This window comes from Alligator mississippiensis, chromosome 13 (assembly GCF_030867095.1).
Source record: "Alligator mississippiensis isolate rAllMis1 chromosome 13, rAllMis1, whole genome shotgun sequence".
Lineage (NCBI taxonomy): Eukaryota > Metazoa > Chordata > Crocodylia > Alligatoridae > Alligator > Alligator mississippiensis.
Window position 1 is genome coordinate 45,848,044 of NC_081836.1, and position 25,724 is coordinate 45,873,767.

Sequence of the window (25,724 nt, forward strand, 5' to 3'; positions counted from 1 at the left end):
GCTGACTTACCATGGTCCCTGGGCACCCATGCATGCATAATTCCCCAATCTAAAGCCAGGCAGCACACAGCCCCCTGGTACTAAACATTTTATCTCAGAAATGCTGCAAACTCTCACAAACAGCCTCTTTCTCATGGCTATGTACAGCCTACAGCTGCACATGGGGGAGAGGCACCAGTTGGCAGCCAAGATGCACCTTCAGGGTCACTGTCAGTCTTGGTCAGGGCCCTGCGTATGTGCCAGCTCTGGCAGCACAGGGCCCAGAACTGGACCTGGCTGCTGGACAAACTGGTCATGGTGGCTGAAGAGAAGCTGCTGGACTCACAGGCCTGGTGCACAAACGAAACCTCCTGTGAGTGCGAGAAGGACAAACACGAGGTGGCAAGGGGTGCTGTGGCAGAATGCCATCTCAGTTTCTCCCCAAAATCTGCTATCAGGCTTACAATTTATCTGATAATTTGGTTACCATGGTCACTGCAGAGGGCAGAAACCCCCGCCTCATCTCTTCAGGTAACCCTGAATTGTAACCTGAACTTGATACATTCCAGAGGGAGAGGAGAACTTGCTCCCTTTGCTTACGTGACTGGGCCCACACACTTGGGTGGGGGCTTAAGCTCCCTATTGTTCTAAACAATGACATCAGGAATGGTAGTGGGGATAGAGACCCTGCCAGTCTACCTGGAAACCAGTGATGCCTTTCAAATTGGCTGGCAGCCAACAACTGCTGGCCTTCATTGGATCAGGTAAATGAGGTCATAAGGTCTATTATAAATTAAAGACTGCCCAGGAGGGGGGGCAGCAGCCATGATGAGGAGTCTCAAAGAAGCTGGACCATTTGAAACTCACTCTCTCTCTTGAAACTCATGGTCAATGAACTGCTTGCCTCCAGAGGGAATCTCCACCTTCCTCTGGATGATATTTGTGAGTAAGCTACTTGAGATCTAACTAGATATATAGCTTGCAGTAACTCAGATGTGTGATCAAAGGCTACCACACCACTGTTTGCTCTAAGGCATTTCTCTGATATTGATCTACCCTGTACCCTATTCCAAACCTACTTCTTGTAACCAGTAAAGTTCTCCTCTATACCTAGCATGGGAGACTTATTGAGAGAGGGTCTAGATTATGCCTTGGGGTCCCCTTGGTTCAGCTGACTAAGGGAGACCACTATTTGTGCTTCAGACTAAGGGAAGCACCCCAAATTCTTGCAGTAGATCGAGTACTCCTCAAGGACTGCTAGGCCTGTGTTCCCCAGGGGGTATAGAGCCAAAATCAGTCCAGACCCTGGGTGGTAGCGGCATTACCCCCAGGCTTGTAGGTGTTCTCCAGGAAGGGGGTGAACAGACATGAAGCGCCCCTAGGGAGGCACTCAGAGTCTGGAAGGTGGTTGGGTGCAGTGAGGTGGGTGGCTCAGAGCAGGAACACCCCCTACTGGTCTGCCACAGATGCACAGAAGGTGGCAAGGGACTGGGCAGACCAGGAGCTCAGGAATAGGCTCCTGGCCCTGGAGGAAAGGCACCTAGAGACCCAGAAGTGGCAGGCTGCTTTGGTGGCCAGGGCAGTGGAGGCCACAAAGGAGGACCACTGTGTTCTGGGCAACATCCTGGCCCTGGTAATTACCTTCATGCTGCCAACTGCTCTGCCTTTGGCCTTAATCCTGCCTGGACCCAGGCAACCACCTGCTGCCCAGCAGCATGCCCCCTCCCCCCCCACTTGGGCCTGTGCTGAGGTGCAGCAGTACCTCCACCAGCCAGGCACCCCTACCTTGGCTTCTGCCCCCCAGCCCCCTTGCCTGGGCCCAGCCCTACTTCTCACCCCAGTTCCATGCAGCCCCAGAGCATGACCTGCCTGCAGTGGGGTCAGGACTCACATGGGCCCTGCGGGCCCAGCTCACTGGCTGCAGGAGGGAGAGCTGCCCATGCTGGCAGAGCAGCAGCCACTGTCTCACCTGGGTAAGCCCCCTGCCCACCGGCCTCACCACAACATCTGCACCTGTGGGGGTATGGCCAGAGGCTGGGGTGCTGGCCACCTGTCCCCAGGCTCTACCCCATTGGCACCACCACCCCATTGCCCCTCATCCTGAGACAGCACACACAGCATGCACTGAACAGGGTCTGCACAAGGAAAAGGGTGTTTTATTGGTGGTGGTGGGTAGGGGGATGTTGGAGGGGTTCTGTAGGCAGGAAAGGGGAGGAGAGGAGAAGGCATTCTGTTGTTGGGGAGGGAGGGAGAGGTCTGTGTTTGTGGAGGGGAGTAAAGTGCTTTTCTGAGAACTTTCTGCAGTGAGCATGATGCTGAGGGTGCATTGTGGGGCTGGAGTCCAGGGCCAGCTGTCCAGGTAGCCTCCATGAAGCCACCCAACCTGGCTGGCTGGGCAGGCACACAGGCAGTGGGACTGGAGGCCCAGGATTGCACAGACAGCACTGGCGGTGGTGTCCAGGTGTGCATCATCAATGTCCCTGCCAGGGTCCATCCAGCAGCAGCACAGTGGCAGGTGGCCTGAGACACTGCAGTGAGCCTGGGCAGGCATCTTTACCACATTGTGGGGGGAGGTGCCAGGGTGAAGACTGGGCAGGCAGCTGTGGCCAGAGCCTACAACTCCCCCTGAATGCTGCAGGGGGCCAGAGTGGGCAGGAATAGACTGATGCCAGGAGCAGCATATCTGCTCCCAAATCCCCGTACACGTAGATTCCTGCCCAGGGTGGGTTTACGCACATGTATATGTTCCCACTATGTATTCAGTTCTTGGGTGCCCATGCTTATTTTTATGATGATAATCAAAGACTTGTTTGAATATTGGTTACATTTCTTTTGGTCAAAATTCACCTCTCTTGGATGGATTAGAGTTGGACTGGTTTAACTCAATACACAACTAGTTGAATGAGCATCCTACAGAATTTTTCTGTGGGGCCTAACTTCTCTTTGTTGTGCCACACTAAACGAAGAAGATGGTGATGCTACTAACAGAGAGATTACCAAGGCATGGTGGAATATCACTTTAAGAGGACTTGACACCAACTTATAGGAAGTCACTAGTAAAGTCACAATTCAAAAGAGAAATCATGCACAACAAAAGGGGATATTGTATTTTTTATTTGTTTTATTTATTTTAAAATTCTTGAGTAGAGAATACTCATCCTTAGAATTTAATGACATGGAAACTTCCCCTTCACTGCACAGTTAGAGTTCTTCCTTGATAAGATCCTCTTTGATTTCTTGAGAAGGATCCTTTAAAAAATATGACAATAAAGTCTCTCATTAGAGCCACTCACAAAAAGGAAATTGTCCCAGTGAGAATTTGCTTTCCAAAATAGCATTTATTTTTAACTATGTTGTGGGAACTGTAGTTTTTTAGCAAAGCTCTTCTGTAGGTGAATGAGGTAATGCTGTTGTTACTAGGGCTGTGCGAAACGGCACTGTTCCTTTCTGACTTCAGTTTCAAGGTCTGGACGGAACAGTGTTTTGTATCGAATATAATTTTGAGTTGAAACAGCCTCACTGTTTCACTTTGTCAAAAAGTAAGGCTGTTTTGACCCTGTTTCAACTGTTTCGCCATGGGGCTGGGGCTGAGTTCCCAACCCCATCTCAGGGGAATGGGAACCACATCGCACGGCGGGGAGGGGAGCAGCCCAGCTGGGCTGCCTTGCCATCCCCCACACTAGAACACATGGGGGGCAGGGAAGCAGCCAGCTAGGCTGCCTCTCCATCCCCTGTGCTAGATCGTGTGTGGGGTAGGGAAGCAGTCCAGCTGGGCTGACTTCCCATCCCCAGCGCAAGATCCAGCAGGGGGTAGGCAGGCAGCCCAGCTGGGCTGCCTCTCCATCCTCTACACTAGATCATGTTGGGGGGGGCAGGAAGACAGCCCAGCTGGGCTGCTTCTCCAATCCCCGCACTAGATCATTTGGCGGGGGCGGGAGAGCAATCCAGCTGGGCTGCTTCGCCATCCCTCATGCTAGATCACATGGGGGGGAAAGGAAGCAGCCCAGTGGGGATGACTTCCCATCCCCGGCTCAAGATCCAGCAGGGGTGAGGCAGACAGCCCAGCTGGGCTGCCTCACCATGCCCCATGCTAGATCGCGCAGGGGGGTGGTGAAGCAGTCCAGCTGGGCTGACTTCCCACCCCCCATATGTTCTAGCACAGGAAATGTTCTGCTGGATCTTGCTCTGGGGATGGGAAGTCAGCCCAGCTGGACTGACTTCCCATCCCCAGTGCTATGGTCGAAACATTTCAATTTTCAAAACATTTTGACTAGCCTTGTTTTGTTTCAAGCTATTTCAACGGCCTTTGTTTCATTTTGATTTTGCTGTTTCGAAATTGAAATGAGTCAAAACAGTGTCAAAACGAAACGGCCATTGAAATTTCACACAGCCCTAGTTGTTATTAAATGAGCGGGAAGAACTTTCATCCATACACTGGCTCCAGGGAAGAGCTTAGATAAGATACTGTTTTTGTGAAATTCTGATAAGCGCTTGGAGAATCGGTCACTTTTACTATGTACTGTAATACACAAGGAGATCTAGAAATTCTGTGGAGAAAATGTGCAGGCTTTCCCAAAGGTATCTCAAAAGAAATTGCTTTTGTTATTTGTGACAACATCCAGTGACAGGACATAGAGAATTCCTTTGACAGGATTTGCACATCAAGTAGTGACTCACTGCAGGAGGCCTACTCCATCCTACAGTTCTGTGTTGAGCAAATTTAGATGGTGTTCAATGAAAATAGAAAATATGAACAGATGGGCTAATGTTGATCATTTCCCCACTAGCAAAGCAAAGCATGCTTTTTGGATGGTATTTCCCAAACTGGCTCTTGGATGATGCAACATCCTTATACTTAAAACTAAAATAAGGCACCAAAAGACAGAATACATATAACTGTATTAGAGCAAGCACAGAAGAATGTGACCTGTCCACCTACTTCAAATGCATCCTGAGAAAACATTCACAGGAGCCAGTCCTCAGAGCAGTTGCCCACATAGGCTCAGCAAGAAAAAAAGGCTAACTTGATCGTTCCACAAGTCAGGTTCAGCTCTCCCAAATTAGTTGACCGGTTATCCACCTGTCTTCAGACTCTGAGATATTAAGTTGAGTGGTGGATATATCCATTGACATTTCTCCAACCACCATCTCATTGCTTCCCTACTCTTTGAACAACTTCAGTAGCTAATACTGCCTCTGTTTCATCCTCTTTGGCCAAAGAGGCCTTTGATTCTACTGCAAAACAAGTGGCATCTCCAATAAATGTATGGACAGCTTTTCTCTGCAGAAGTTAAGTGTGGAGGCTCTACCGACTCTGAGATTTCTACATGTGTCTCATGAGTCTTATGCATCCTTCTTGTAATGAAATACTTATAAATAAACAGTGTGCGCTGATCTAGACATCTTCCAAATATGTAGTATGTTTTATCATAAGTCTCACCCTGATACATTAACTTCTTGCTTAAGAGACTAACTTAAGCACAAGCAAAAGAACCTTTGACATGATGTGAATCTAGGGATGAAAGAGGGTATGTCTACACTGCTGTGAAGCTGTGTGAATCCAGCTCATATGGAAGCTCTCTTTACACTCATATTGCAGCTCTCTCTAAACTAGCTAACTTGGGTACTGGTACTAGTCTTGTCATGGCAGCCTGGGCTTCAGTATGGGCAGTACAAGCCTTCTTAGAGCCCTGGATAGATACTTAGTGGCTGCATCCCACCCTGCTACAGCTAAATTGCTTCCAGTCACTGAGGAGTTTAGGAGCAATGCCAGCTTGAATTGCACTGGAGACATTCTCAGAGCGCATAGCATTGAATCCTTTACCTTTCCTCTTACTTCTGCTTTTGGCTTGCTTCGCTCCTCTACGAATTCTGCAAATGCCTCAAGAGTATGTTCCCCATCATACACCACAACCTGAAAAGAACAAGTTAAAAATAGGGTAAAATATTACTAATTTTGTGCATAAAAAACATGTGAAATCAGAATACAGCAGATACAGGGATTCCTGAATTATGCAGGTTCAATAGACTTTGACTTTTGTGTTCAGATTAGAAAGTCAGAGGAGAGCTAACTAATACTAAAGCTAATTGGATCTCTTGAGGCGTGAGAAGGGAAAATAACAAATACCTCAAAGAAGGAAGTCCTTACCTTCAAACAAATAATGTCCCTTCTCTTGCATCACTAGACCTGGGTCCTGCCAAATACTGAGATGCTGAGAGATTTAGAGTTCTCCCAACATCAGGGTCTATCTCACCATTTTTTAGGCCTTTCCAAAACCTGTGCCCTCTGGAAGTCTAAAGAGGATTTTAAATGTATCCTGTATCCAGAATGTAGTAGAAACTCATTTGCTTAACCCACGCAAGTGTCCATTGTTATCTGAGCATATTTTAAAATTCTTGAGACCTTCAGCCTATATGAATTGGCCTGCTTCTACTGAAATAAATAGAATTATGCTGCTTTACGTAAGAGGAAAATCTTCCCTGCCTGAAGTTAAAGTGCTGTATGGAAAACGTGAGTTCAAGAGAACTACACAGGCCCATATTCCAAAACATGGCACAATCCATCCAATTGAATAGGTAAGGTTTAACTCATAGCTCCACAACAGGCCTTCCAAGGCAGCACGAGAGAGAGCAGGGCCTGACAGTCACGAGTCTCTACACCAGTCCCAGAACATAACAGAAGTGGGGCAGCTGCTTTGGGTATGATTAGAAGGAATTTTCTGGTCGGAAGGATTTCACCATGTTTTCTTTCATACTTTGAAGTTAAAGTAACAGCCAGAAAGCTACTCTTTACCCAGAGGACCATTCTTCATATCTTTTATTCTCTAACAATAAACAATCCTAAGTAGATATTGATACAGACTGAGGAACACTCTGACCCCAACAAAATACCAGAGGTCAACTGGATATCCATCCACATGTTGGAAGTCAGATTGCATCAAGCACTGTTAAGTGCTGTCACTTTTATTGAGTGGTGTTGACAACCATCTTGGTGCTGTACAAACACTCCAGGCACATGGCTGCAGCCCAAGGTCCTTAATGTCAAGAGAAAAGGAAGCAACAGCTGAAACAGTCACAGAGTGTTGGGTGCAGACAGGTGTATTAGCTGGCAAATTAAAATGGTATGGGGATCACACTGACAGGCTTGGAGGGAGGAAAAAGGCTATTAGGAGAGTTAGGAAGGAGGTCACCTGGAGCATGAAAGAGAGAGACCAACCCAAATAGAAAGCACCGTGTGGAAGAAGGTGCACAGGTGAGGGTGGGCTTGAATAGAGTGGGACGAGCACTTTTCACTCATGCTTTTGTCACCATATGTAGTTGCCACCCATAGTGAGAGAGAGATAAAAACCACAGAAATATTAGATAGAAGGAACAAGTATTTGTCACTATGGTCACTGTGCTATATAGTCCCTGTTCCTCTCTCTCCTCTCTGTCCATCTATCCTCTATCAGTCAGGCACCGAGCAAGCTCCTTTGGTGCCCTGAGAAAAGGGGCAGAGCAGGGCGGGGATGCTATCGAGACCATTAATGATCCGGGAAGAAGGAGTTCGGGGTGAGGGTAGGGTTGCAGAGTGTCACCTGCCGTGGTCCCAGCTCTCTGCACTCTGGCAGTAGTTGTCGTTACTGTGACTGCTGCTCTGGCGGCACAGGTGGCTCAGGGTGCTGTAGCAGGTGGACTGGCTCACCACACACTGGTTGCAGCAGCCCTGTGGTGCAGGCTCTCTGTGAACCACTCCTGGTGCCCCATTTGCACCTTCCCCTCTCTCCCCAATATGCTGCTGGGTGCAGGGCTGCTCCTGCTTGGCAAAAACTTCCATTCTGTCTCCCCCTCTCAGTTGGCCCTCAGGGCTGGCGCCCCTCTCCCTACCCCATAGTTATGCTATTGCTATCAGCTTAAGAACTGGGCACCATAATGCCATTTTAAGGCAAAAATGAGATGGCAGAGATTAGACAACTCTTTGGGACAAGTCCTGCATGTGTCTGTGCATATGTGCAGTGTCTGGGACACTGGAACCTTCACCAGTGACTGGAGCCATAGGAACTAGCCCAGTTATCATCCCTATTTGCAACAGCCTCAGGTACCAACTTTTTGATCATTTTTCAGAAAGTAAAATGTGTGATTAATAAACCAATACATCTTAAAAATGCATGCAGCATAGAGCATGGCTAATGGGATGTAGCACATATACATTAAGGCTGAACACTGTACGAACAAGCAGGGCTCCAGTTCAATTCATTAGAAGCTGTGCTGGCAAAACTGCTCTTAAAGAGATTAAATGAGGACATGTACAAATGTCTTAGAATTTAATTTAAGTATGGGGCATCAGGAGAAAAAAAATGAAAAGCTGAGTAATGCCTTAATTATAACAGTGTCATAGAATTGAATTTTTTGGCTGCAACAACGATGTTTTTCTCTTCAATTAGATTATCTGCATGGATAGAGCAGTAAGATTATTTCTTTAATATTTTCCCCTTTCTTATGTCTCTTCTTGTAGGAGTAGTTTAAGAACCTTATGTAACATGCTGATCTATTATGTAGCATATTCTAAAGGTAATCAGCAATAGCAACAGCTTTGGAGTGTGTATTGAGAGGTGTTTGAACACACTGCTGGCATAGTTTGTGGTACGGGAATGCAAAAAATCTAGTACACCTGCCTAGAAAAGAGTTTTCTAAAAGACCAGAGAATATGGCCCTTCAGGTGGTGAGACTTATCTCTTCATAACCCAAACTGTTCCAGTAACAGGATGAATGATGCAGTGGGGTGAATAAGCTTGGAGTTATTTTCCATCAGTTATACCAAGCACACACTGCACAATCTAGTCTCAGGGATTAGTACCAAATCATATCTGTAGGTTCACTTTGAATTTAGGGGATCTGCAATTTCCTCTAAAAATCAGAACAACTGGAACACAGGGCAGCTCAGGTGTAGAATCGGGTCACCCAAAACTCGACCCATAGCAAGTTCATCAATCCAGACCTGGGAAGTTTCTATGCCTGTACGAGTACCAGATTTTTGTGTGGTGAGCGTGGTAAGAAAATATCTTTCCCCTTAAACTCAGATTCCTAGCAGCAGTAAGTCAGGGATGCTCAGTTTGAAATATGGATGGGCAAGGACCACAATTTTTTTCTCGCATAGGTCGTGGAATGAGGTGGGCCACCCAGGCTATGGTCCAACCAACTTTTAGCAAGTTAATTTAGCTAGCTATGCAATTTAAAAAATAGCTATACAGTTTTAACCAGAATGACAATTACGCATTTATGGGTTATATAAATTAACATGCTAAAAGTTGATCGGGCCATGGCCCAGGTGGCCCACTCCATTCCATGGCCTATGTCTTCTTGCTTCACCAGATCTCTTCTCTCACTTATTTGGAGACCCTCTCACTGAAGGTTTCTCACCTGGTTATCCGATCCAGCAGGAAAGAGTCTAAAGAATGGATAGCGATCTAGCATAATTAACTGGATGTCATTTGCTGTGAAGTCTACTTTGGCAATGATTATGTCTTTGTGATTTTCATACTCCTCAGCCAGCTCATCCCAGATTGGGAGGAGTTTCCTGCACTCATGGGACCAGGGTGCATCTGTAAAAGAAAAACAGATGTTCATAAATCTGGTATCATAACTTACTCTGTAACAGTCACAGAAATGCAGAAAGCTACAGGTGCAAGGTTTACCCTCCCCAACCAGAAACAACGGGGCAAATCCGAAAGCACCGTGAAGTGCATTAGAGTTTGACAGAGCGAAAAGCAAGAGGACCACAGCAACTTTCTCCCTCAGGGTTGAAGTAGCCTTGCAGCTTTCTTACACCCAGACACATCCACGTCCTACTTCTGCTGCAATGCTTTACCATCCCACCATTTCAGAGGGAGGAAGTTTGCAATTAAAACCCAAGTCTGGGTCATACTGTGTGACTGTCATTTGTTTCTGTAAAGAGCCAAATGCAAACTTCAGAGTTATTTCATTGGGAGTTCTTTGGCTTCAGTGGGTCTAGGATTTCACCCTGATCTAAACATCCCCCCACCCCTCCCCCATATTGGGGAAGAAGGTGGGTTCAACTTCTAGATCCAAATTTGTAGGTAGGGCACCTCTACTTAGCATTTAAAGATGTACAGGAATCTCAGTGCACTCAGTGTCAAACCTTATGTGAACTTTTCAAATCTCCCTGATCTGCAGAACCAGGCTGATTAATACGCTGAGAAATGGCTTTGCTATGAGCTCCCTGTTATTAGTCTGGCAAAATCTATCATTTTGGCATTTCCATTTCTGATCTTGGGTACAACCAGAAAGTGAATAAGCAGCAAAAAAAGTTGCTGATCAGAAACAAAAGAGGGACATTAACTGAATTTGTCTAAGCCTCTATGGCAAAACCCTTGCAAAATCAGTGGATCATGTAAAATTTCCTCCAGCTGCAGTTGACTTCCCCTATATCAAAATTGAAACCTGAAAATGAGCCCCTTGCAACCTTGAATTCAAAACTGTTATAAGTTTAGCTCCAAGGTGCTGAGTATAAAGGCAAGTAAGTTCACAGCAGCTGGGTTCTCAGATTCTGGTTTTGTTCATCTCTATTTTATTTGCAAACATTTACCCTGCCCTAGTTTCCTTTTCTAAACAAATTGTTCAGCAGTGATGGCCAAACATTTTTGGATGGGTTTTAATGTACTTAAAACTGCTGATCATAATACTGCTGAATCAACCCATTCATAATAAAAACAAATACACAGGGGCCTAACAAGCCATCCTATGACTTTGCTAGAGAGGATGACATGGATTACTGAGATTGTCAAAGGCAAGTCTTTTATCAGTTCAATAACGAAATACTACTTACAAAACGTATCTCTGGAAGCTGCAAAGCAGCATACACAAGGAAAGAGAGGCAATAGAATACACAATGCTCCATGTATTTGTCTTGCTTTCTGACTTAGCTTACGTAAATCAGGGAAGGCTGTGTGGAAGGATGTCTTTCATATATCCAATTAAAAGTCAAAATAGACATTCCTGTTTCAGGGAATGTGCCACAAAATGTATACCTGGAAGCAGAGCAAGTCGGAAAACCCTAGCAATCCGGTATGACTTCTGACACATTGTCACTTAGTCACATCTACATGAGACGATCCTGCACAGTAGCAATGAGCTACTGCTCAGTAGCTAATTGCTAGTGCACAGTAGTGTTGGTGGGCACTAACTGCGACATGACACTACGGCACAGTAGCAATGAGCTACTGTGCAGTACCATCAAAAAATGGTGCAAGGACGCTACTGCACAGTAATGCTGGTTACTGCACAGTCATTCAGTACTTGGTTACGCAAGTACTAAATGACTTCACACTGCACAGTAACAGGTCCTCAATCTGCTGCTCATGTAGATACGGCCAATCCTCTCCAAGGATTGTCACCTTGTTGTGGTGGAGATGCTTGCATGTTCCAACGACCCTGAGAGCGATGCTGTCTGCAACTCATGCTCCTGGTAGGGCCACCCATGGCGGTAAGGTCGAGGGGGAGGTTCCAGACAAAGAACGATCCAAGAAGTCCTCAACAGCAGCGCAGGTAGAGGAAGGCTGTGGCTCCAATGGCTGTGAAGGTGGAAGAAGGCTGCAATGGAGAAGTGGCCCCAGTTGTTGTGGTTCGCCATGTCACTGAATCCAGCCACCAACTGCCAAGGCCATGTGGACCTGTCTGCGTACCAAAGTCCCCACGCTAAATATGCCATGAGCTGGCTTCCGTCAGGTCCAAAAGCCCTGTGGCAACGGAAGATTGGCAGTAGGAGCAGGGCTGTGATACCTGGAGGCCCCCAGCCAAGAATCTGCACACAGGTGGCGGATGTGCGATGGTCGTCAGGTACCTGTGTCTATGGCGTGTCCTTTGGCAGCTATATCCACGACTTAGCAGCCCTTTTTAGGATACCCTCTGTTCACCCCAATGGAGAGGGGGCTAGAAAAGGTGCCCCCAAAATAGGATGTCCTATCTCTCCTGGCTGGGAAACCACACCCAGCAGGATCACCATTCCTGTGGTCAAAATAAGAAAAAGCTAAACTTTGGAACCTGGAATGTGAGAATGCTCATCAACAGCCCAAAGAGCAATCGCCTGTAAAGACAAACTGCCATTGTAGCTCAGGAATTTGGAAGGCATAATATCAACATCACTGCTGTCAGTGAAACCCAGCTCACCGGGTTTCAAAGTCATTCTCCTGGGCAACTTCAACGCCCGGGCTGGACGTGACCACAAAATCTGGAGTGGAACTATCAGCAAGAATGGCGTGAGGAAGGCCAATGACAACAGTATCTTGCTCCTGACCAAATGCACCCAACACGGCCTGATCATGATGAACACTGTCTTCCACCAGAAAGACCAGCTTAAGACCATGTGGAGGCATCTGAGGTCGGAGCACTGGCACCTCTTGGACTACATCATTGCCTGAGGTAGAGACCTGAGGGATGTGCTCGTCACAAGGGCCATGAAGGAAGCTGAAGACTGCTGGATGGACCACTGACTTGCGCACTCGGTGATGAACACCGGATCACCAAGACACCGGAAGACCCAGAAGGCTGGCCGGAGATGGCTGAACATCGCAGCTCTGAAGGACCCTGGACAGTGGGAGGAGTTCCAGGCCCAGTTGTATAGTGCACTGGAGCAAGTCCCTACTGCTGATGACATCTCCATCCAGGCACACTGGGAGCAACTCAAGTCTGCTGTCCAAGACGCCTGCACCCAGACTATTGGGTTACTGTGCGGTCCCAGCAGCGCACAGGTTGTTTCTGACCCTACTGTGCCGTAGCCTGTGCAGTAGCATTGGCATCACAGTTCATGCTCGCAGACGCTATGTCACCATAGCAATGATCTATGTTGCCATAGCTTGTTGCTACAGTGGAGAAGCATCTCGTGTAGATGCACCCTTAATGTACAGCATGTGGTTTGATGCAGATCAACAAGCTGTCACTTTCACATTAAATCAATCGTGTTAAAACAGTTTGATCTCTGAACAACATAGAGTGATACTCACAGAACATCACAAACACATTCTTTGTCTTATTAAAGGCAACCTGATTGAAATTCTTCCCTACGAGCACCTTGACAGGATTCTTGTCCCAGTCTTCTGGAATCTCCTCACTAGACACATGTTGCTGATCAGAAACAAAAGCACATATGTGAAGAAGCTATATTTCCATTCAGGTTAATAAGAGTCTAGTTGACACACGTCCACATGTTATGTACCTTCTTATAATACTGGGAATCACTTGCTTCATGCCATGTGCAGCCAAGCACAGGTTATTTGGAAGTTGCCACCTGGAATCTGGTTGCATGACAGATAATAACTAGAGTGCTACAGAGGGTGCGTGTTATTGCTTAACTCTCCTTCCCCTCCACATGGCTTCTGCACCCCACTGTATGTGAGCTGGACCCTTATTTTTTTCCTACTGCACCATGCAGCAGCAGACTCTTTAGGGTCAGTTCTGGAGCACCATTCAAAATCTGCTGTGCATGGAGAAGAGAAACCAGATCCATAAAATGTTAAGTCTGGTAGGGATCTATTCCTTAGATCTCAAACTCTCTCTCTTTGGTGACAGGCTGGGCACTTAATAGCTCTCCCCACAATCTCAGAGCTCTTTATTAGTATCCATTAAGCTTTATACCACCCTATTTGAGCAAGAAAATATTATCCCCCATGCACAAAATTCTGGAAAAATTGAGAAACAGTAAGTTTAGTGCCCTTATATTCAAAATACCCTAAATGCCAGTCAAAGTTAACTGGAATGAGATGTTCTCATCATCCTCAAAATCATGTAATAAGAGATTCTACCAAACACCAGCCATAAGAAGAAGGACAGTACCTGTGGCATATAAATGACACTACCTTTGTTTGTAATATACAACAGTTTTAAGCTGGTATATGTTGAAGAAGACGCCTACCTTTGCTTTTCCAGCTAGATAGCTCTGGCAAAAGCTTCTTAGGTTCTCCACTGTCACCTCATCTGCAGGCATTTTGTACCTTGCATCGCTCGTCAGGTTTAAGATCCGCACTGCGGGGACATCTACCTCAGTGATGCGAAAATACTCAAAAACACGCCCATTTCTGGTTTCATTAGTATCCACCAAGATGAACATGATCTGAAAAACAAAGCAAACTGCCAAATCTCCAGCCAAGCATGAGATTTGTACTGAATCTGAAGGGTTTGGAGTTTTCAAGGGTTAAAGGAGTTCAGCCTCCAGACCCTGGTTTAGGCAGGATAAAGTTACAGGCCAGCCTTGAAGCTTGGAACCCAGAGACAAACTTCCCAGATCTGGTGAGTCTCAGAGTCCAAGTTTATCTGCAGCTGGAACAAACCAGCACTTCATGAACCTTTCCATGCCCTGGCTCTGAGTTCAGAGGTGTTAACAAAATCCTAAACCAAGCAAGTTTGGCTTTTGGCTGTATCCATTTCACATTGTGCTGCTAAAGCCCTGGTAATGTTTGGCTTTATATTGCTTCCTTCCATGCCAGTGTACAATAACTAGATTTACTAGCCCTGCTGAATACTTACTGCTTTCCCTAGCCCTAGAATACATAACTTAATAGTACAAAGCAGCTAAAATATTCATAATCCAGATGTCTTTATCAATAGTAGAATTGGCTGCAGGCGGTTTTTACCACCAAATGAACTCTACTTCTGTAGCACTTGGTGTCTGTGGAGCAGTAGCAGCAACCACATATAACAGATGGTGAAGATAGCTAGAAAATGTGTGTGCAATAGGGCTGTGCAAAATGAGCCCTATTCGATTCAAATTCAGATTCGGCCCAAATCAGGGACAGTAATTCGATCCGTTGATTCAGATCACTGTCCTAATTTGATTCAGCTGAATCTGAAGATCCAATCCTGATTCGGTGCATCAGCGATTTGGACACAGGCACAGCTTTAAATGCACCTTGAGGTAGCAGGCACGACTCACGATCGCTGCAGTGCTGGGGCAGACGGAGCATCCCACAGCAATGCGGACGGCTCTCCAGCGTGCTCAGCAGCAAACCCGGAGTCCTTCTGGTCCACTTCTGGGTCTGCCAAGGAGCACACTGCCTCCCCCCACCCCCAGTGCCCTCCTGGCTTCTGATCCACTTCCAGGTCAGCTACCGGGCGTGCTGGGGGAGGACCCCGTGCTTCTGTGGGACACTGCGTCTGCCCCAGCACCACAGCGTTCAGAGCCCCTGCTACCTAGAGGTATGGAGAAAAATCGTTTAAAGCTGTGTCTATGTCCGAATCACCAAATCTGTCTGAATCTCTCCAAATCGATTCAGAGAGATTAAAGGGTCCTCTCATTCAATTCAAATTCGGAGATCCAGCCACCGAATTGGGCTGAATTGCCGCCGAATCGAATCAGGGACCGAAGCTTCACACAGCCCTAGCGTGCAAACCCTCTTTGGTGTCAGTAACACTGTTGTGCAGACTGTTTGCAAAACCCTCTGAGTCAGAGCCGCATTTCCAGAATGGAAATTCCCCAATGGTGCTTTCAGGTGGTAACAGAGACTAATGAGCTTTACTACATTTTCTTGACAAGAAGTCGCTCTTAGCAAATCACATTATACACATATGCACATGCACATGCACACATGCACATGCACGCAGATATAAGATTAGATTAGGCTTAATAGCAACGGTCAGAGATAGGTTCACTTGGAATGCTGCAGGTGTTTATGCTTTAAAGCACGGGTGCTCAACCCCCAGCCTGCTGGCCAGATCCAGCCACTGTCATCTTGTCATCCCTCCTGCAGGGCTCCCCATGGGCACTGCCCCCCTGATGTCAAATTTTCGGACCCCGGGGGGGGGGGGGGGCACCAGGTGGATAATGTGGTCCTGTGCATTAAATTGGGTGTGCAGGGTGGTGCAGTGCCTGATCTTTGTGTCACAGGGCGATAGGGCCCGATCCTGGCATGGGCGGCCAGATCCCAGTATGGTGGGTCAGGTGGGGGAGGTGCAGGCTCCCAAGATCCAATCCTGGCACATGGGCCTGGGCAGGGGCAGCACAGGGCTCCAGGCCCTGATCCTGACATGGAGGGGGGTGATACAGGGCTTAATACAGGTATGCAGATCCAGGTAAAGGTCACATGGGGCTTGGTCTTGTCCCACTGGGCCTGATCCAGCTTACAGACCATTCCTGTGCCACTCATCTGGCCTACAGGACCAAAAGTGAGCACCACTGCTTCAAAGCATCGCTCTTCACTGGGATTTATTCCCAATTCCATTTTCCCAAACTATTGTGGTTGAGGATTCCACCTGATAGTCCTTGGGACTATATAAAGTGGTTTGGGAGGCTACCAGAGAGACCTATAGCAATATTTTCCTACCAGTAACAACACCAAACATTTTTACATTGATCTGAGAACTGGCATTTGCAGAATTGGGCTCTATGATAACACACCTTTCCTCGAAATTCCACAGCAGCAGACTCATAATTTTCATAAGTCTTGTTGAATGTCTCCGAGTTCTTCGGGGTGAACAGCAGGATGTGATTTTCAACAGGGACATCAAAAATCTTCACAGAAGTCTGGAAAACAAAAGGCTTAAGCATCTGTTCTGTTCCTGGTAAGCAGAAAAATGAATCAGACATTAACAGTAGCCATGCCACATAGTTCTGGTTTTGCATATTTTGCTTTGCATGCCTTCAACAGTTCTCAGTCATTTTCATCACCCTTGGTTTCTTTTCATTGCCTGCAAGGGAGACAAGATCAGCAGCTGCAAAGTGTTTTTCCTGTTCAAGGAAAAATCTCATCATTATTCATAGATTTCAAGGCCAGAAGGAACCATTATGATCTTCCAGTCTGACCACCTGCATAACACGGGGCAGAGAATTAATGCTGGCTAGGCACTCACTATAAGCAAGAGTGAGTGCCTAGGGGTGAGCGAAGCTGGCCCTATTCAATTCGGATTCGGATTTGACCCGAATCAGGGACAGTGATTCAATTAATTGATTCAGATCACTGTCCCTGATTTGATTCGGCCGAATCCAAATCTGAAGATTCAATGCTGACTCAGAGAATCAGCAATTCAGACACAGACACAGCTTTAAAAGTTTCTTCTACATAGCTTGTGGTACCAGCTTGTAAATGCTGCGATGCTGGGGCGCACGGAGCATCCCACAGGAATGTGGAGGGAGCCACAGGGGGACCCCAGGTGCCCCCCCAAACCCAGGAGGCACCAGTAGCAGAGTTAGGGGGCAAGGGGCTCCCCAGCAGACCTGAAGTGGACTGGAAGTGCTTCTGGTCCACTTCTGGGTCTGCTGCCAAGTGCGCTGGGGAGTCCCCCGCACTTCTGTGGGACACTCCATGTGCCCCAGCATCGCAGTGATCATAAGCCCCTCCAACCTAGAGTTATGTAGAAAAATCATTTAAAGCTGTGTCTATGTCTGAATCTCCAAATCTTTCTGAATCTCTCCGAATCGATTCAGAGAGATTAAAGCATCCTCTGATTCAATTTGGATTTGGAGATTCAGCCATTGAATCAGGCCGAATCTCTGCCAAATTAAATCAGGGACCAAAGCTTTGCACAGCCCTATTATCTACACAGGCTGGTAGGGCTAACATATTTAAATTCAGTCAAAGGGTTGGCAGCAGTAATAGTTCTCCTTAGCCTGAAATCTAAAATAGGTTTTGACTTCTATAAATATCTGATCCTGCCTCCAACTGTTTATCAAGCTGGTAGCGCAATGACTCCCTAGTCCTAGGAGACGTGGTTGTGTGGTTGGTGGTGATTGTCAGTGGGATGAAGAAGGGATTGGTCACCCATTCATGTTGAGTTAGGAGGTCATTTCAGATAAGTTTGCCCTATGTGCTTTAGCAATTCATAGGATGCCTCACGATGGAGGTTCATAGTCAGTTCATCAGGAAAGGCGTCAATAGGACAGCATTGTGGGATGTATTTATTGTGCTGACAAAACCAAAGGAAAATGTTGTACTATCAGGTTATAGCCCTATAAACAGGAGTGGCAGGAACAGTGTGTTTCGATCTGAATCAAGAATCCAGAGCCACCTACTCTGCATGGAAACATGTTCCTGAGTTGCAGCAGAAGCTGTTGATCCCAGATCAGCCTCATCATCAGCCATCTTCAGACCCACAGATAAAGCAATCATAGAAGACAATCATCCTCAGCAGTGAGGGATTGCCAACATATATGTGATTTTTGATGCTCTGGTGTAGGTGGTCATGTATCCATTACAGCTCTGTTTATTGCAAGAGTCCCTCTGTTTATTTGCTGGCTTGAGCAGTGCTTCCAGGCAAGGAAAGAGAGCGGAGTCTCTCGTGCACACATGCACACAAACCCCTCTCAAAGATTTTTACAGTTGTTCTTTCTTTGCCATTTTCCTAATTTAACACAGTGCATAGAAAAGCATAACAATTAAATCTGTATCAAAGCATACTGAGATGACCTGTTCCAATGGAGCTGGTACATCTGCACAATCCTGTAACAATCCAAGTGTAGCAAAACTACTTCAGCTTTAACCCACTTTCATTCAGGGTCAAAGTTCAGGAAGATTTAGCTTTTATTTTGTATCATTGCAGGATCATGAAGATGGAACAGTTAGATCAGCTGCTGTGTGCTCCTGAACAGCAGTCTAAAGCAGCTGAAATATATATTTGCTCCTACCCCTAAAAGTCACTCTGTGTGAAAGAATGGGAAATAGTGTACATTGGAAATCCAGTTAACCATAAGTATGATGGTTTTTTACACTATTTCCCACTCTTTCACATATTTTCATAACTCAGGAAAACTTTCTTGACCAAAGATATACATGCCTTAGCTATCTACTGGCTCTGGAAGTCTAGTAGGCTAGAACAGTATATGAAAGAGATGATTTTTCAAGGAATCTCCTTCTGTAGGTCACTGCCAGGGCTTGCTTTCTTCCACCACATTTTTTGATTCAGTAAAGTACACATACCTCAAGATTATACTCTATGACCAAATCCATGGTAAAGGTTTTGATTAATCTGGTAAGTTCCACTTTGTTCTGCTTGCTGTCTTCAAACACTTCATTATGTACCGGTTTTCCCTTGAAGGGTTAAAAGTAAAGGGGACAGCTTTAAAAACATTATCAATGACTGGTAGCAAATACACTCTTTTCATTTAAGCAATTTATTGTTCTAGAATTTGCTTTTTATTATCAACAGTAGGTAACATTTCATAACTCTTTTAAAATAATGTCACAGCTAGAGTAGTGAAGACAGTTGCTGCTACTTTTCAAGACAAAACTGACAGATTCAATTTGCTCTTTTATGTCAATACTCTTAATACACTGTCTAAATGTTATAAATTTTCATGTAAGAGTGTTTCAGTACTTAGCCACAAAGAAATGTCACGTGAGCCTTTACTCTGAGTGTCCTTGGCCTGGTTGCTGTGTTTGGCTGCTATTGCTATATAGCTTTGTTGCTGAGCCCTTCTCAATAGCATTTGAGGAGGAAAAAAAAAGACCTCTAGACCAAAGTGATGTGATACAGGAGTGATAAGCATCTGCAAAACTGGAATTCAGAAGTCATCAGTACTCAGTGAATCAGGAAAGCAGGTCACAGTTGATTTAGGTACCTAAATAACAGATTAAGAAGCCTGAATGAAGGCCACCCAGGTTTTGTGATGTCAGCCTGAGACTTCAGTTGTCCACAGGGTGCTGTTTGCTTCAGACTGTATCTACAGGAAGGTAACACCAACAGTCTCTTAACTATAAAAATTCCTGTCGGAGAATTCTTCTACTTTATATGCTACCTCATTGCCTCCAGCTCATCCACGGGCTCTTATCACAACCTGTTGTATCCCAGCCCATTATGTGTGACTCCTACCTTTCTGAATACAACAGCAGTGTCCTTTCGGATGCCATAGCTAGCAAACACCTCTTCAGTGGCCGTCACTCCAAAAGGCAGCTCTGGCACATCTCTTGCAGTCTCATAGAAAATTTCCACTGCTCCTCCATGAAGTTCCTGGTCACAAAAGCAGTGGTTTATAAACATCCCTCTTTGCACTTACATAGGCAGGATTGAGGACCCATCCTGGGCCATGAGGTGCAGGAGAGAGAATAAAGACCCAAAGATGGCTATGGCAGCTTTCACCTCTCAAAAGGGTAGATCTCCAGAATAGAAGAGATCTGCAGGGAGTGTGAAGCAACAATGAGCTGTGTTACCTTTTCCACACATTGGGAAAGATACAGGGACAATGTAGCACTCCCTGGTGTCCATCTCCATCCTGTCCCACTGTCAACATAGGCCCTCCTACTCTTCTGCCCCTACCTGGCAGATCTTGACCTTGCAAAGGCCTCTCCTAGTGGGGAAGAGGACACCATAGGGACTGACTAATAGGGCTATGTGAAGCTTCAGTCCCTGATTTGATTTGGCGGAAATTCAGCCCGATTTGGTGGCCGAATCTCCGTATCCAAATCAAATCAGAAGACCCTTTAATCTCTCTGAATCAAATCAGAGCCCTCCGAATCGATTTGGAGAGATTCAGAAAGATTCAGAGATTTGGACATAGAAACAGCTTCAAATATTTTTTCTATTGTGATCACTGTGATGCAGGGAAACATAAAGTGTCCCACAGGAGAGCAGAGGGGTCCCCAGTGCACTTGGCAGCAGACCCAGAAGTGGACCAGAAGTACTTCTAGTCTACTTCCAGGTCCACTGGAGAGTACGCTGGGGAGGCCCCCTGAACCCTCTGGCTTAGCAACTGGTGCTCCTGGGTCTGGGGGGGCACCCAGCGTCCCCTTGTAGCTGATTTCTGAGTCTGGGGGTGCAGGGGGGGGGCCCAGCACGCTCCCCTGCAGACCCAGAAGTGGATCGAAAGTACTTCTGATCCATTTCCAAGTTCGCTGCCAAGCACATGGAGGGCCCCCGCACTCCTGTGGGACGCTTCATGCTCCCCAGCATCACAGCTACCATGAGCCACACCTGCTACCTCAAGGTATGTAGAAAAAACTTTTAAAGCTGTGTCTGTGTCCAAATCGCTAATTCTCCGAATCAGCATCGAATCTTCAGATTTGGATTCAGCCGAATTGAATCAGGGACAGTGATCCGAATCAACTAATCGAATCACTGTCCGTGATTCGGGCCGAATCCAAATTGAATAGGGTCTGCTTCGCACACCCCTACTGACTAACGATACAAAGCGTCCCTTCTTTGCAGTGGATGAGAGAGGAAGGATCTCTGTTTGAGGGAGGTTGCACCCCATGATGTTTCTGAATTGTTTCGCCTATGTTAGTGGGTCTCATCTTTTGCAGACTCAAGGCTCCCCTCAGAAAATGCCCCCTCCCCTGCCTACTGAAAAATAATAGAGCAATTCTTCTGTTGCAAAAGACCACAGCAGGTCAGAATGCTTTTAACACTATGGATTCCTATTCAAAATCGCTGGGTATACTTTGTGAATCTTGTTTGCACACCTAACAGTGCTAACGTTTCATGGCACCCTGAAGCACCCTTGAAAGGATCTCAAGGCACCCCAGGGTGACACGGTACCCTGGCCGAGAATCACTGGCCTGTGTGATACTTTGGTTGGAAGTTCTTCAAGGCAGGGGCCTTGTCTTCTCTTAAGTCTCTCAGATACTCAGCATGCTGTCGACCCCAAATTAACAGTAAATAACCATAATGAAAGGCAACAGCTCTTGAGACTTTGATTTAATCAGAGCAGCATTTTATGCTAAATGAATAGTAATTTATATGCTGAGACCTCCTGACACATTCTGGCAGTCACATTCAGCAAGCAATCTGTGACTAATAGAAGGCCAAATCCAGCTCTTTATTTATTTAGACAGTGTTTTATTGGCTTCCACCTGCTATATTTCTGACATGTCCTAATTCATGCTGATGATCATCTATAGTCATTTCAGTCTCCAAATGCATTCACAAATCCCAGTCTAACAAGTCTGCAGGCACTAACTGCTATCAGCTCAGTTCAAGACACTCCAGTTACACTAATAAACTGGGCCAGATTATGAGCCTTTTGCTGCACCAAGCAGTGCCTTCCTTCACAAATGATTTCAAGAGGGCTACTTGGAACAAAATTGTATTCAGGGTGATCATTTTCACATTCTGGCCCATTACCTTTAATGTGTACCCTTCCTCTGCCACTGCGGCAGCAACATGTTATTGGACAGCAAATGGCCCCATTGATAAAAGTTAGGCTCTGGGTTATAGCACATTATAGTAATAACATTTTAGACATCATAAGATCGAAAATGTGCTCAGACAGCCCAGTGATAGGGGAATTCAAGACAGACGCTGAAGAATAAGGAGCTGCTTAGAAAAAATAGGAATATTGGCTCTGTGGCAATGTGATTGGCCTTTACCATTACAAAGGATGGAGATTCTGTACTATTGTACAATGTGCAACAGCAACTCACACTATCCCACACTAAACATTTACTTTGCAATGCTGCCTACTACTTAAATATATTAGTACCAAATCCTGCAGTTCTCAATCAGTCCTAGCAACCACAGGGAGTTCACCTGAGTGAAGATTACAGGATTTGTCCCTACACAGTGGGCACATCTACATGTACAATTAATGCTCAGAAAGCTTACTGCACAGTAAACTTTCTTTGAGTGCATGCCTGTGTGCACCCATTAGGAGCAATTTTGCTCCTGAGAGCAACAGTTCAGGCCTGCCCTGCTCTGTTAGCATACAACAGCCAGGGAGGTCTCTAGGTTCCCTTAGGTGCCAACCTCAGGCTGGCAGGTGACATTGGTGTCAGACCTGGGCTCCAGGTGATGGGGGAGAGCTGTTCTGTCTCCTGGGCAACTTAAATAACAGTAGCAGTTTTCTCATACGGTACAAGCTAAATCTGTAGCTAGTGCAAATTTCACAGTAATCAGATTCCAAAGTCATGGAGCTATTGTTTAAACCAACAGTAGGAAAACCAAAAATGTATCCCAATGCAATCAATTATGGTTACAGACTTTCTGAAATGCACACCAGCTTTTCAGTAGCACCTCAAAACCTGAGCCACTAATTGTTCATGCTACGGTTTCATAAATGCAAGAATACAGAACTTTAGAAGAGGATCTCTTAAATAGTTAGCACCAGATCTGTTGTGTAGATAGCACCAGCAATGACATACGCTGCATCGGCAGAAAAGAAGAGGGATGGGCTGAGGAGAAGTAGGACTCCTGCACTTCCCTTTCCACAAGTCAGCAACCACCAGGTTGTGCAGTAAGGTGTGTGCTCTCAAAGGACATAACAAATTTTGCTCTAGCTTGGGCTGTACAAGAACTGCTTCAGTGCCATTAGGAGCTCTGGCTGAAGCAGTTGGGGTCCATGTACATTCATGCATCTACACTTCCTGCATAACTCCAAGTAGTTGCACATAGTTTCATAGTTGTTAGCGGCTGGAAGGGACCTTACAGACTGAGTGTAAATGGTACATGCAAAATAAACTAGAAAACTGCAGATCCAGTTTCTGAGGTTGACTTTAGGCCCGTCATAAAATTGGTTCTTGGAGACAATGCCCCTTGGTCCAATCAGCTTTTGACTTTCCCACTGAATTACCTTAAAAAAGCCAATCACTGCCAACTCCTCCGCCTCTATAATTGCTTCAGTCTGATCAGTGCTGTTGATGTGCACAGTGCTGGGTCCTAGTCTTCTTTTCACCCATGTGATAAAAGCTGAGGCCTCTCTGACTCCTTTGGAATGAGGAAAGAATTAAAATAACCGTCAAGGAGAATTACAAATAAAGTGTCCCTTTTCAAAACAGCAAAGATGACAAGAAGTGCCAGCACAACAGGGTTCTGAGTGAGATTAAGCTGGTTTGGACAGCAGACAGCCCAAGGTTTCAGAGCGGCAGATAACTCAAGGTGGGACTCCTGTCATCAAAGGAGTCATGCCTCCTGTCATCAAAATTCAGATCTAGATCCAAGTCACTGGTGGAGACGTGAAATGTGGCTGACCCTTGAAGATCCTCTGCAAGGATGTGGGTCCTCACTTGCTTTCTGAGCTTTCTACAAATGAGAGTTGAGCACATTGCCAGTTAATGCTCTAATCACAGATTTCTGTGGATGTTTTGAAGCAAGGGCTCTCAACCAAGTAGGCAAATGTGTTCTGCAGAGCTCCGTGCAATAAACATAAGAATCTTAGGCACCACAGGCTATAGAGAAATATCGACCTGTGGTTTAATCCAAAATGATTTCAAACCAATTCCACAGCTTATTGAACTGTCTATTCAGTTAAATTAGGTGTCAGATTTGTTCCCCCCTCTACTGCTGAAGAGATCTGAGAGGTGCCGAGACACATTAAAAAGTCTCTGCAGTTTGCACGTGAGACTTACAGCCTAAATCATCAAGAATGTCCCTTAGTTCTGCAAGTTTCCATTTTCTGAGGTATCCAATTCAGTGTTGTGAGCTTGTGATTTTATTGGAAGTCTCATGATAGCTGGGAGTTTTTCTTAAACCTTTACATCATGGAAGCAAGTGATAATGCAGAAACTACAGCTTACTTTTGAAAAAGGTTTCTAACCTTTATATTTTTAGAGGAAGGCTTGAAAATGCAAGCAATGCAAGCTCAAAGTGGACTAAAGCAGGGAAAAATTATTTTGACTTTCCGAATGTAATATTTTTCTAAGAAGACAGCACATATTTATGCAGAGGGGTCTAGTAAGGGGTTAATCAGGACTGAACATGAAAAGGCAGCACCAGGCTAGTAGTGAGCTGCACACCATGCTGTGTTGTGATCTTGCTGTACATTACAAGCAGCTTATCAAAGATTCACAGCCTGAAACTCTGCATTTTATCAGTGTAGCAAGATCAAAATTCAGGACTGTTCAATTCAGTTTAATACCATGAAGACATTTTTGCAGCGACTGATTCAAAATGCTATTGTTTTAAAGGCATGACAGATTTTGATGTGCCCTGGAGAGGCCTCAAATACAAAGCAGCTGAGCAATATCTAGTGGTCACACAATGTTCAAACTCTGAAGGTTCAAGCTCTCACGTTCCATCTATATGGTAAGCAATGCAAACCTCAGCACATTTTGCATCAGGTTAATCTTTGCCTTGGTTTGCCCTATATGGTTTTGCACATAGTGCAAGGGTTCTCAACCTTTTTAGACTGGAGGAACCCTTGCAAAACTGCCAGCTCTTACTTTTCAATTGGTTTTTGACTACAGGAAAATAATATGGCAGTTTTTCAGTTACAAAGAACTGAGAAAGACCTCAACAGGTCAGAATGTTTTTAACATGATGCATTCCTACTTGAAAGCTCTGGGTTTACCATGTGATTCATGTTTGCACACCTAACTGTGCTAACATTACAGGGCACCCTTGAAAGGATCTCAAGGCACCATGGTTGAGAATCACTGATGTTGTGTCTCTGAGACAAATCCTAATTGCACTGATGTAAGTGGTCCTAATGAAATCACTGGGTTTGTCTCACACTCTTGCACCATCAGGATGACTGTTCAAAAAATTCTCTTTCATCAAATATTTCAGGGGACTTTCAGGGTTTAAACCTTGCCTGCAACAGCATTGCCAGTGTATTTATGTAATAACTCACTGGAGAGTCATAGTCCCTTTTACAGCTGGCTAGTCTGAGTGATGTAAGAAGCTATAACCCTTCAAGGAGAACATGTATTGGACTTCAAGCATTCTGCTCATCCTGAGCGAATGGCTTACCAATCAACAGAATGCATTTTTAATCATTGTGTGTGCCGTGAATGATTTGCCAATTTTTTTATCAGATATCTTTGTGTCACTGCATATTTCACAAGAGTTAACAATAGATAATCAATTCATTGCTACTCATTAACACACCATACCTA

General features: G+C 45.6%; 1 protein-coding gene across 6 annotated transcripts in view; it reads right to left on the minus strand.

The window, feature by feature from the left end:
• Positions 1–3,076: 3,076 nt before the first annotated feature.
• The window catches only part of PDILT (protein disulfide isomerase like, testis expressed), a 39,642-nt gene continuing 16,994 nt past the window's right edge, over positions 3,077–25,724 (minus strand). For 5 of the 6 annotated variants that reach the window (XM_019494659.2, XM_019494657.2, XM_019494660.2 and 2 more), the window contains 9 exons: positions 23,462–23,595; positions 19,771–19,908; positions 18,879–18,989; positions 16,364–16,489; positions 13,886–14,083; positions 12,978–13,098; positions 9,379–9,560; positions 5,804–5,893; positions 3,077–3,228 (listed from right to left, as the gene is read on the minus strand). In XM_019494659.2, the coding sequence (XP_019350204.1) occupies positions 3,181–3,228; positions 5,804–5,893; positions 9,379–9,560; positions 12,978–13,098; positions 13,886–14,083; positions 16,364–16,489; positions 18,879–18,989; positions 19,771–19,908; positions 23,462–23,595 (1,148 nt within the window). In that variant the 3' untranslated portion in view covers positions 3,077–3,180. Of the gene's footprint in view, positions 3,229–5,803; positions 5,894–9,378; positions 9,561–11,372; positions 11,569–12,977; positions 13,099–13,885; positions 14,084–16,363; positions 16,490–18,878; positions 18,990–19,770; positions 19,909–23,461; positions 23,596–25,724 lie in introns of those variants that run through there. The other variant, XM_019494658.2, reaches the window with a different exon arrangement.